Below are 11,585 nucleotides of genomic sequence, written 5' to 3'. Positions count from 1 at the left end.
CATATTTCAGGGGAGGGGGTCGATTGGAGGATCGGGAGGGGGTCGACGATCATCTGAAATGGTGAGGAGGACAGGGAGATGGTCACTGCCAACAGGGTCAAGGACTTCCACCGCTATGTGGCCAAGGAGGTTAGGGGAGGAGAGGGTGATGTCAGGAGTGGTATTGGATTTGGGGCGGATGTGCTGGGGAATGGGAAGGAGGTCACCTTGGAGGGAGGAGAGAAACCGATACCACCACTGTGGCGAGAAGGGAAAAGATGTTATTGAACAAGATACAGTGCTGTTGCGCCATGACAGGGATTTAGACAAGCGTGTCGAGACGGGAGAAGGTGAAGTGGGCTTGGTTATGGGACTAGGTGGCATAGGTGTTCAGGTGGAAGATGGATCGGGCGGCAAGGGATATCTGCTGGAGGGTGTGGGGGCGCTGGAATGGGTGGATGTTCTGGAGGACGATGGTGACAAACCTGATGATGTCCTCAGCAGTGGGGGGGGGGGGGGGGGCGAAGGGAATTGCCAGGAGGGGTGGGGGCGTCCAGAGGGCAGATGGGGATAGTGAGTTCAGGAGTGGTGGGGGGGGGGGGGGGCCTTGCACTTCTAGGATTAGGTATGGTGCGGGAGTTTACAGGTGTTGCAGGAAGGAGGGGAGTGGAGGTTGGGGCATTGCTGGAGGAAGTGCACCTGTTTACAGTGTGGTCAGATGGGGGCCTTGCGGCACTGAGATGTTGGGTGTGCATTATAATGCAGGCACCTCTGGCAGCGGAAAAATTGAGGAGGGGAACGGGAGGAGTCGACTTTGCACCGTCGACGGAATAGGAGGGTACCCTGCTTCAAGAGAAGGTTGATGGAAGGGGCGTGTTTGGAGAACACCTGCATAAGGCAGGTGGGGCCAGCCGGGTTGAAAATCCGGTGTGCCGCCCATATTTAAAAGTACAGGTGCACCAAGACCTCCTCATTTGTGATTGTCACACTAGGACGAGTGATCACAGCGATGAAGTTCAGCGGGTGATGCAGGGGTTGGGATTGGTGGGAGGATGACAGGGAAGGAGCAGGGGTGAGGGAGGCATTGGGGCCAGAGCGGGTAATGGGGTTCTTGAGAGGATGCCTGTGTGAAGGGTGGGGCTGGGGCAGGTGATGAGAACGAAGTCTCGGCGGGGAGTGAGGAGGGAGATGGGGGCTCTGGAAAAGCGCTGGCAGAAAAGCAGGGCAAGGTTCCAGGCTTCGAGGGGTATGGGGTCCGGACGGAACAGGAGGTATTTGTATGTGGAGAGGGAGGAGAAAGAGGAGGGACAGGCGAGGAGACATCCATTGCATCCACAGGGGTGGGAGGAGGAAGAGGCTTGGATGTTTTGGGATCAGAGAAGGTGGAGGTGCCGCTGGGACGTTTAACTGCGATGGAAGGGTGAGAATTGTGAGAAGGTGCGTGGGTTCAAGAGCAACAAGAAGATGGCAGGAGGTGACATGTCCTGGTATGGGTGCCGGACCTTGTGTGCGCAACGAGACGGGGAAGGTGATGGTGATGGCGACGGCGACAGTTGTGCAAAGGCCGTGGCCCTCTTGGCCACCACCCTTGCGAGGGCCTCACGAACAGTGGCAATAGAGTGAAGGAGGAGAGGGAAGGGATCAGAGGAGGAGGCAACGAGGGAAGGAACCAGGGACAGGGCGACGAACAGTGCAGGAGAATGGAGGGCGACAAGTGGGGGAATTGAATGGGGGAGCCAATTAGGCACACAACGTAATTGTGGAGGAGGGCAGCAGACGGCGAGATAAAGATGATAGTGATGGTGGTGGTGGTGGTTGCAGTTGTGGTGGGCATAGTCATGACTAGAAGGGAATAACAAAAGGACAGGACTGGACAAAACAAAAGAAGAAAAGGTCCTCACAAAGACGGATGGACGAAGACGGACAAAAACAGATGATTTCACTGACTGGGGCGATTACCCACTAAGCTGCCGCCAGCGAGAGCGTGAATGCAGAGGCTACTGGGCTGGTTGGGCTGCTGCTGCTGCTGCTGCTGCTGCTGTTGCTGCTGCTCAAGATTGACTGGGCTATTGCTGTGGCTGCTGCTGGTGCTGCTGATCAGTGACGATTGGGCTGCTGCTGCTGTTCTTGCTCAGGGATGGCTCGGCTTCCGCTGCTGCTCAGGGATGGCTGAGCTACTGCTGCGGCTGCTGCTGCTCAGGGATGGCTCGGCTAATCCTACTGCTGCTGCTGCTGCTCAGGGATGGCTGGCCTGCTGCTGCAGCTGCTTACGGATGGCAGGGCTGGTGCTGCTGCTGCTCAGGAAAATCTGGGCTAGTGCTGCAGATGCTGCTGCTGCTCAGGGATGGCTGGGCTGCTGCTGCTGCTGCTTAGCGATGGCTGGGCTGGTGTTGCTGCTGCTGCTCAGGGATGGCTGGGATGCTACTGCTGCTGCTGGTGCTCAGGGATGGCTGAGCTACTGCTGCGGCTGCTGCTGCTTAGGGTTGACTGGACTGCTGCTGCTGCTGCTAGGGACAACAGGGCCGCTGCTGCTGCTGCTGCTGCTCAGGGAGACCGGGCAGGTGCTGCAGCTGCAGCTCTGGGATGGCTGGGCTGCTGCTGCTGTAGTTGCTGCTCAGGGGTGGCTCGGCTAATCCTACTGCTGCTGCTGCTGCTGCTCAGGGATGGCTGGGCTGCTACTGCTGCTGCTGCTGCTAGGGACAATGGGGTTGGTGCTGCTGCTGCTGCTCAGGGAGGCCGGGCAGATGCTGCAGCTGCAGCTCTGGGATGGCTGGGCTGCTGCTGCTGCAGTTGCTGCTCAGGGATGGCTCGGCTAATCCTACTGCTGCTGCTGCTGCTGCTCAGGGATGGCTGGGCTGGTGCTGCTCCTGCTGGTCAGGGGAAGTGGCAACAAAACGACTATTCACGTTGGTGTGTAGAATATAGGAAAAGTAAAGGGACGAGAGAGGCAATTCTGACGTTACGGCTAATAATGGAAGCAAGGCTCAAGAAAAATCAAGACACGTTCATAGGATTTGTCGACCTGGAAAAAGCGTTCGACAATATATAATGGTGCAAGCTGTTCAAGATTCTAAAAAAAGTAGGGGTAAGCTATAGGGAGAGACAGGTCATATACAATATGTACAACAACCAAGAGGGAATAATAAGAGTGGACGATCAAGAACGAAGTGCTCGTATTAAGAAGGGAGTAAGACAAGGCTGTAGCCTTTAGCCCCTACTCTTCAATCTGTACATCGAGGAGGCAATGATGGAAATAAAAGAAAGGTTTAGGAGTGGAATTAAAATACAAGGTGAAAGGATATCAATTATACGATTCGCTGATGACATTGCTATCCTGAGTGAAAGTGAAGAAAAATTAAATGATCTGCTGAACAGAATGAACAGTCTAATTAGTACGCAGTTTGGTTTGAGAGTAAATCGGAGAAAGACGAAGGTAATGAGAAGTAGTAGAAATGAGAACAGCGAGAAACGTAACATCAGGATTCATGGTCACGAAGTAAATGAAGTTAAGGAATTCTGCTACCTAGGCAGTAAAATAACCAATGACGGACGGAGCATGGAAGACATCAAAAGCAGACTCACTATGGCAAAAAAGGCATTTCTGGCCAAGAGAAGTCTACTAATATCAAATACCGGCCTTAATTTGAGAAAGAAATTTCTGAGGATGTACATCTGGAGTTCAGCATTGTATGGTAATGAAACATGGACTGTGGGAAAACCGGAACAGAAGAGAATCGAAGCATTTCAGATGTGGTGCTATAGACGAATGTTGAAAATTAGGTGGACTGATAAGGTAAAGAATGAGGAGGTTCTACACAGATTCGGAGAGAAAAGGAATATGTGGAAAACACTGATAAGGAGAAGGGACAGGACATCTTGTAAGACATGAGGGAATGACTTCCATGGTACTAGAGGGAGCAGTAGAGGGCAAAGACAGACGTCAAGCATATAATTGAGGACGTAGTTTGCAAGTGCTACTCTGAGATGAAGAGGTTAGCACAGGAATGGAATTCGTGGTGCGCCACATCAAACCAGTCAGTAGACTGATGACCAAAAAAAAAAGTGCTGTAGATGCTGCTGCTGCTGCTGCTGCTGCTACTGCTACTGCTCAGGGATGGCTGGGCTGGTATTGCTGCTGCTGCTCAGGGATGGCTCGGCTGCTGCTGCTGCTACTGCTTTGCTTTGGCTGCTCTGGTGTTGCTGCTGCTGCTCAGGGGTGGCTGGGCTGCTGCTGCTGCTCAAGGATGGCTGAGCTACTGCACCGGCTGCTGCTGCTTAGGGTTGACTGGACTGCTGCTGCTGCTAGGGACAACGGGGCCAGTGATGCTGCTGCTGCTGTTCAGGGAGACCGGGAAGGTGCTGCAGCTGCAGCTCTGCGATGGATGGGCTTCTGCTGCTGCTGTTGCTGCATAGGGATGGCTCGGCTAGTCCTACTGCTGCTGCTGCTGCTGCTGCTCCTGGTGCTCCTGGTGCTCCTGCTGCTTCTGCTGCTCAGGCTGCTCCAGTTTCTGCTCAGGGATGGAGAGGCTGCTGCTAGTGCTTCTGCTGCTGATGATGATGGTAAATCTGCCGCTGCTGCTCAGGGACGCCTAGGCTGCTGCTGCTGCTCTTGCTGCTGCTGCTGCTCCTGGTGCTCCTGGTGCTCCAGCTGCTTCTGCTGCACCGGCTGCTCCAGCTGCTGCTCAGGGATGGCTAGGCTGCTGTTAGTGCTCCTCCTGCTGCTGCTGCTGCTGCTGCTGCTGCTCAGGGACGGCTAGGCTGCTGCTGCTGCTGCTGCTGCTCCTGGTGCTTCTGGTGCTCCGGCTGCTCCAGCTGCTGCTCAGGGATGGCTAGGCTGCTGCTAGTGCTCCTGCTGCTGCTGCTGCTGCTCAGGGACGGCTAGGCTGCTGCTGCTGCTGCTCCTTGTGCTCCTGCTGCTTCTGCTGCTCCGGCTGCTCCAGCAGCTGCTCAGGGACGGCTTAGCCTCTGCTGCTTCTCCTGTTGCTCCTGCTGCTCCTGGTGCTCCTGGTGCTTCTGCTGCTCCGCCTGCTTCAGCTGCATCTCAGGGATAGCTAGGCTGCTGCTAGTGGCCTTGCTGCTTCTGCTGCTCCTGCTGCATCTGCTGCTCCTGCTGCTGAGTCACAGCTAGAATGCTGCTGCTGCTGCTGCTGCTCCTGCTGCTCAAGCGACTCCGGCAGCTCCTACTCCTTCTGCTCAGGAACGCCTAGGACTGTGGCTTTTGCTGCTGCTGGTGGTGCTCCTTATGCTACTCCTGCTGCTGCTGTTTCTGCAGCGCCTGCTGTTGCTACTGCTGCTCCTGCTGCTGCGTATACTGTTGCTGCATATACTGCTGCTGTTGCTGCTCCAGCTGCTGCACCTTGTAGGTGCTACTGCTCCTGCTGCTGCTGCAGCAGCTCCTGCTGCTCAGAGACAGGTACGATGCTGCTTCTCCTGCTTCTGCTCCTGGATGGCTAGGCTGCTGCTGCTGCTGCTGCTGCAAATGCTGCTTCTGCTTCTGCTTGTCCTGCTGCTCCTGCTGCTCCTGGTGCTCCAGCTGCTGCTCAGGGATGGCTAGGTTGCTGCTAGTGCTCCTGCTGCTGCTGCTGCTGCTACTGCTCAGGGACGGCTAGGCAGCATCTGCTTGTCCTGCTGCTCCTACTGGTGCTGGTGCTCAGTGACAGCTAGGATGCTGCTGCTGCTTCTCCTTCCTCATCTGCTGCTCCTGCTGCTGAGGGACAGTTAGAATGCTGCTGCAGCTGTTGCTGCTGCTGCTGCTCCTGCTGCTCAAGCTACTCTGGCTGCTTCTGCTCTTTCTGCTCAGGGACGCCTAGGCCGCTGCTTTTGCTGTTGCTGCTGCTGGTGCTCCTTGTGCAACATCCTGCTGCTGCTGTTTCTGCAGCTCCTGCTGTTGCTTCTGCAGCTCCTGCTGCTGCGTATACCACTGCTGCTGCTGCTGCTGCACCTTCTGCACCTGCTGCTGCTTCTGCTGCTCAGGGATGGGTAGGATGCTGCTGCTACTGCTCCTGCTGCTCCTGTTGCTCAGGGACAGCTACGATGCTGCTGCTCCTGCTTCTGCTCCTCTATGGCTAAGCTGCTGCTGCAGCAGCTCAGGTATGAATGGGCTGCTACAGCTACTGCTGCTGCTGCTGCAGATGCTGCTTCTGCTTCTGCTTGTCCTGCTGATCCTGCTGCACCTGATGCTCCTAATGCTCATGCTGCTTCTGCTGCTCCACCTGCTCCAGCTTCTTCTCAGGGATAGCTAGGCTGCTGCTAGTGCTCCTGCTGCTGCTGGTGCTGCTGCTCAGGGACGCCTAGGCTGCTCCTGCTGATCCTGCTGCTCCTGTTGCTCCTGGTGCTCCTGCTGATCCTGGTACTCCTTCTGCTGCTCCGGCCACTCCAGCTGCTGCTCAGGGATGGCTAGGCTGCTGGTAGTGCTCCTGCTGCTGCTGCTCCTGGAGCTGCTGGTGCTCCTGCTGCTCAAGCAACCCCGGCTGCTCCTACTCCTTTTGCTCAGGAACGCCTAGGACCGTGGCTTTTGCTGCTGCTGCTGGTGGTGCTCCTTATGCTACTCCTGCTGCTGCTGTTTCTGCAGCGCCTGCTGTTGCTTCTGCTGCTCCTGCTGCTGCGTATACTGCTGCTGCGTATACTGCTGTTGTTGCTGCTCCAGCTGCTACACCTTTTGCACCTGCTGCTGCTTCTGTTGCTCAGGGATATGTAGGATGCTGCTGCTACTGCTCCTGCTGCTGCTGCTGCTGCTCCTGCTGCTCAGAGACAGATACGATGCTGCTTCTCCTGCTTCTGCTCCTGGATGGCTAGGTTGCTGCTGCTGCAGCTCAGGTACTAATGGGCTGCTACAGCTACAGCTGCTGCTGCTGCTGCTGCTGCAAATACTGCTTCTGCTTCTGCTTGTCCTGCTGCTCCTGCTGCTCCTGGTGCTCCAGCTGCTGCTCAGGGATGGCTAGGTTGCTGCTGGTGCTCCTGCTGCTGCTGCTGCTGCTGCTGAGGGACAGCTAGGCAGCTTCTGCTTGTTCTGCTGCTCCTGCTGCTGCTGGTGCTCAGTGACAGCTAGGATGCTGCTGCTGCTGCTCCTGCTTCATCTGCTGCTCCTGCTGCTGAGGGACAGTTAGAATGCTGCTGCAGTTGTTGCTGCTGCTCAGGGATGGCTAAGCAGCTTCTGCTTGTCCTGCTGCTCCTGCTGGTGCTGGTGCTCAGTGACAGCTAGGATGCTGCTGCTGCTGCTCCTGCTTCATCTGCTGCTCCTGATGCTGAGGGACAGTTACAATGCTGCTGCAGCTGTTGTTGCTGCTGCTGCTCCTGCTGCTCAAGCTCCTCTGGCTGCTTCTGCTCTTTCTGCTCAGGGACGCCTAGGCCGCTGCTTTTGCTGTTGCTGCTGCTGCTGGTGCTCCTTACGCAACATCCTGCTGCTGCTGTTTCTGCAGCTCCTGCTGTTGCTTCTGCTACTCCTGCAGCTGCGTATACTGCTGCTGCTGCTGCTGCACCTTCTGCACCTGCTGCTGCTACTGCTGCTGCTTCTGCTGCTCAGGGATGGGTAGGATGCTGCTGCTACTGCTCCTGCTGCTCCTGCTGCTCAGGGACAGCTATGATGCTGCTGCTCCTGCTTCTGCTCCTTTATGGCTAGGCTGCTGCTGCTGCAGCTCAGGTACTAATGGGCTGCTACAGCTACAGCTGCTGCCGCTGCTGCACATGCTGCTTCTGCTTCTGCTTGTCCTGCTGCTCCTGCTGCACCTGGTGCTCCTGCTGCTGCTGCTGCTGCTGCTCAGGGACGGCTAGGCTGCTGCTGCTGCTCCTTCTGCTGCTGCTTTTCCTGCTGCTCCTGCTGCTCCTGCTGCTTCTGCTGCTCCGGCTGGTCCAGCTGGTGCTCAGGGATGGCTAGGCTGCTGCTAGGGCTCCTGCTGCTGCTGCTGCTGCTGGTCACGGACGGTTATGCTGCTGCTGCTGCTCCTGCTGCTACAGCTGCTCCTGCTGCCCTTGGTGCTCCTGCTGCTTTCGCTGCTCCTTCTGCTCCAGCTGCTGCTCAGGAATGGCTAGGCTGCTGCTAGTGCTCCTGCTGCTGCTGCATTTGCTCAGGGATGTCTAGGCTGCTGCTAGTGCTCCTGCTGCTGCTGCTGCTCAGGGACGGCTAGGCTGCTGCTGCTCTTCCTGCTTCTGCTGCTGCTGCTCCTAGTGCTCCTGGTGCTCCTGCTGCTTCTGCTGCTCTGGCTGCTCCACCTGCTGCTCAGGGTTGGCTCGGCTGCTGTTAGTGCTCCTGCTGCTGCTGCTGCTCAGGGACAGCTAGAATGCTCCTGGTGCTCCTACTGCTGCTGCTCTCCTGCTGCTCCTGCTGCTCCTGGTGCTCCTGCTGCTGCTGCATTTGCTCAGGGATGTCTAGGCTGCTGCTAGTGCTCCTGCTGCTGCTGCTGCTCAGGGACGGCTAGGCTGCTGCTGCTCTTCCTGCTTCTGCTGCTGCTGCTCCTAGTGCTCCTGGTGCTCCTGCTGCTTCTGCTTCTCTGGCTGCTCCAGCTGCTGCTCAGGGTTGGCTAGGCTGCTGTTAGTGCTCCTGCTGCTGCTGCTGCTCAGGGACGGCTAGAATGCTCCTGGTGCTCCTACTGCTGCTGCTCTCCTGCTGCTCCTGCTGCTCCTGGTGCTCCTGCTGCTTCTGCTGCCCCGGCAACTCCAGCTGCTGCTCAGGGATGGCTAGGCTGCTGCTAGTGCTCCTGCTACTGCTGCTGCTGCTGCTGCTGCTCAGGGACGGCTAGGCTGCTGCTGCTGCTCCTTCTGCTGCTGCTTCTCCTGCTGCTCCTGCTGCTCCTGGTGCTCCTGCTGCTTCTGCTGCTCCGGCTGCTCCAGCTGCTGCTCAGGGATGGCTAGGCTGCTGCTAGTGCTCCTGCTGCTGCTGCTGCTGCTGCTGCTTCTGCTCAAGGACGGCTAGGCTGCTGCTGCTGCACCTGGTGCTCCTGCTGCTGCTGCTGCTCAGGGATGGCTAGGCTTCTGTTGCTGCTCCTTCTGCTGCTGCTTCTCCTGCTGCTCCTGCTGCTCCTGGTGCTCCTGCTGCTTCTGCTGCCCCGGCTGCTCCAGCTGCTGCTCAGGGATGGCTAGGCTGCTGCTAGTGCTCCTGCTGTTGCTGCTGCTTTTGCTCACGGACGGCTAGGCTGCTGCTGCTGCTTCTGGTGCTCCTGCTGCTTCTGCACAGGGATGGCTAGGCTGCTGCTGCTGCTGCAGCTGCTGCTGCCGCACCTAGTGCTCCTGGTGGTCCTGCTGCTTTTTCAGCTCCGGCTGCTCCAGGTGCTGCTCAATGATGGCTAGGCTGTTGCTGGTGCTCCTGCTCCTGCTGCTGCTGCTCCTCAGGGATGGCTAGGCTGCTGCTAGTGCTCCTGTTGCTGCTGCTGGTCAGGGATGGGTAGGCTGCTGCTGCTGCTCCTGCTGCTGCTGCTGCTCCTGGTGCTCCTGGTGTTCCTGCTGCTTCTGCTTCTCCTGCAGCTCCTGCTGCTTCTGCTGCTCCTGCTGCTTCTACTGCTCCGGCTGCTCCACCTGCTGCTCAGGGATGGCTAGGCTGCTGCTAGTGCTCCTGCTGCTGTTGCTGCTGCTGCTGCTGCTGCTCAGGGACTGCTAGGCTGCTGCTGCTGCTGCTCAGGGACTGCTAGGCTGCTGCTGCTGCTGCTGCTGCTGCTGCTGCTCTGGGACGCCCTGGGGGCTGCTGATGCTCCTGCTGCTGCTGGTCCTGCTGCTCTTGGTGCTTTTGCTGTTTCTGTTGCTCTGGCTGCTCGAGCTGCTGCTCAGGGATGGCTAGGCTGCTGCTAATGCTCCTGCTCCTGTTGCTGCTCTTGCTGCCGGTCAGGGCGGGCTAGGCTGCTGCAGCTGCTCCTGCTGCAGCTGCTGCTCCAGCTGCTCCTGTTGCTCCTGCTGCTTCTGCGTCTCCTGCTGCTCCAGGTGCTCTTTGTGCTCCTGCTGCTTCTGCTGCTCCGGCTGATCCAGCTGAAGCTCAGGGATGGCTAGGCTGCTGCTAGTGCTCCTGCTGCTGCTGCTGCTGGTCACGGACGGTTATGCTGCTGCTGCTGCTCCTGCTGCTGCTGCTCCTCCTGCTGCTCCTGGTGCTCCTGCTGCTTTCGCTGCTCTTTCTCCTCCAGCTGCTGCTCAGGGATGTCTAGGCTGCTGCTAGTGCTCCTGCTGCTGCTGCCATTGCTCAGGGATGTCTAGGCTGCTGCTAGTGCTCCTGCTGCTTCTGCTATTGCTGCTCAGGGACGCCCTGGGGGCTGCTGATGCTCCTCCTGCTGCTGCTGCTGCTGCTCCTGCTGCTCTTGGTGCTTTTGCTGTTTCTGTTGCTCTGGCTGCTCGAGCTGCTGCTCAGGGATGGCTAGGCTGCTGCTAATGCTCCTGCTCCTGTTGCTGCTCTTGCTGCCGGTCAGGGCGGGCTAGGCTGCTGCTGCTGGACCTGCTCCTGCTGCTGCTCCTGGTGCTCCGGGTGCTCCTGCTGCTTCTGCTACTCCGGCTGCTGCTCAGGGATGGCTAGGCTTCTGCTGCTGCTGCAGCTGCTTCTGCTTCTCCTGATGCTCCCATTGCTCCTGCTGCTCCTGCTGCTCTTGCTGCTCCTTGTGCTCCTGGTGTTTCTGCTGCTCCAGCTGCTCAGGCTGCTGTTCAGTGATGGCTAGGCAGCTGCTTTGCTCCTATTCCTGCTGCTCAGGGACGGTTATGCTGCTGTTGCTGTTGCTGCTGCTCCGCTGGACTGCTGCTTCTCTGTTAGCTGGCTGGCTGCCTGGCACCTGAAACCCTAACGCTTCGATTAGTGCTGGAATGGCACAAACAGGCAGCAGCATGTTGGCCGCTCTTAAGCCATAGAATAGACCAATAAACAACAGAATGAATACACATAAGTGACAAAAAACAGTAGACAGATAAAGACAAACACAGAGCCGTTCACACTCGACGATAAACCACACTGCAAACTGTCTGTTGAAACGGCGCACAAACACTGAAGATGGCGATGGCACAGGTGAACGATGGAGTGCGACGGTCTATACTGAACATTGAACACAATGACACACACGAGACACTGATGACTATGATCTCTGGCGCGCGAATGTCCACATAGCGTGTACGAGTACGCGGACCTGCGAAGAGGGGACGAAGGATGAGGTGGGGGAGAGGGGTGAAGAAAGATGCCAATGGCTGAGGAGATAGGGGGAGGAGTAGAGGGACAGGGGAAAGGAAGCCTGGGGGAGGAGTGGGGTGAAATGGAGGAGGGAGGGAGCGGGAGAGTAGGGAGGGAGGGTGCCCAAAGGAGCAAACACAGGAAGAGGGAGGGAGGATCAAAGTTGGTAGGAGGGGTAGATGGAGGGGAGGAGGGCATAATCAGGGAGAAGGAGTTGGCGGAAGCCACGTTGGGAGAGAGTAAGGACAGTGGAGGATGGAGACCAGGTGGGATGTGGGAATACAGGCACGGCAGCGGGTGGGGGTGGGAGAGGATGGGCGAGACAATCGAGTGAGGAGGATCGAGTTTGCGGGAGGTGTACAGGATCCGTATCCTTATGATTTTTTTTCCTTTATTGTATTTCAATTACCCATCAGGGGGGCTGGCAGCAGCATATGTGCCGCTCTTCAGCCGAAAGACATAGAAAAAACAATATAAGACA

General features: G+C 57.5%; 2 protein-coding genes across 2 annotated transcripts; one reads left to right on the top strand and one right to left on the bottom strand.

Moving 5' to 3' along the window:
• The first annotated feature begins 2,144 nt into the window (after window positions 1–2,144).
• LOC126355644 (uncharacterized) lies at window positions 2,145–2,612 on the top strand. Its single transcript, XM_050006009.1, has one exon. It carries the CDS (start codon window positions 2,145–2,147, stop codon window positions 2,610–2,612), a length of 468 nt encoding a protein of 155 aa, XP_049861966.1.
• Window positions 2,613–5,041: 2,429 nt separating this feature from the next.
• Window positions 5,042–6,172, bottom strand: LOC126355643 (putative uncharacterized protein DDB_G0271606). The gene is made up of 4 exons (XM_050006008.1): window positions 6,153–6,172; window positions 5,804–5,990; window positions 5,307–5,584; window positions 5,042–5,132 (listed from the first exon to the last, which is right to left on the bottom strand). The coding sequence occupies exons 1-4, from the start codon at window positions 6,170–6,172 to the stop codon at window positions 5,042–5,044; spliced, it is 576 nt and encodes a 191-aa protein (XP_049861965.1).
• Between the last annotated feature and the right edge of the window lie 5,413 nt (window positions 6,173–11,585).

This window comes from Schistocerca gregaria, chromosome 3, assembly GCF_023897955.1.
Source record: "Schistocerca gregaria isolate iqSchGreg1 chromosome 3, iqSchGreg1.2, whole genome shotgun sequence".
In the NCBI taxonomy this organism is placed as follows: domain Eukaryota; kingdom Metazoa; phylum Arthropoda; class Insecta; order Orthoptera; family Acrididae; genus Schistocerca; species Schistocerca gregaria.
The sequence above is the reverse complement of the archived record's forward strand: the minus strand, read 5'-3'. Positions and strand labels throughout refer to the sequence as shown.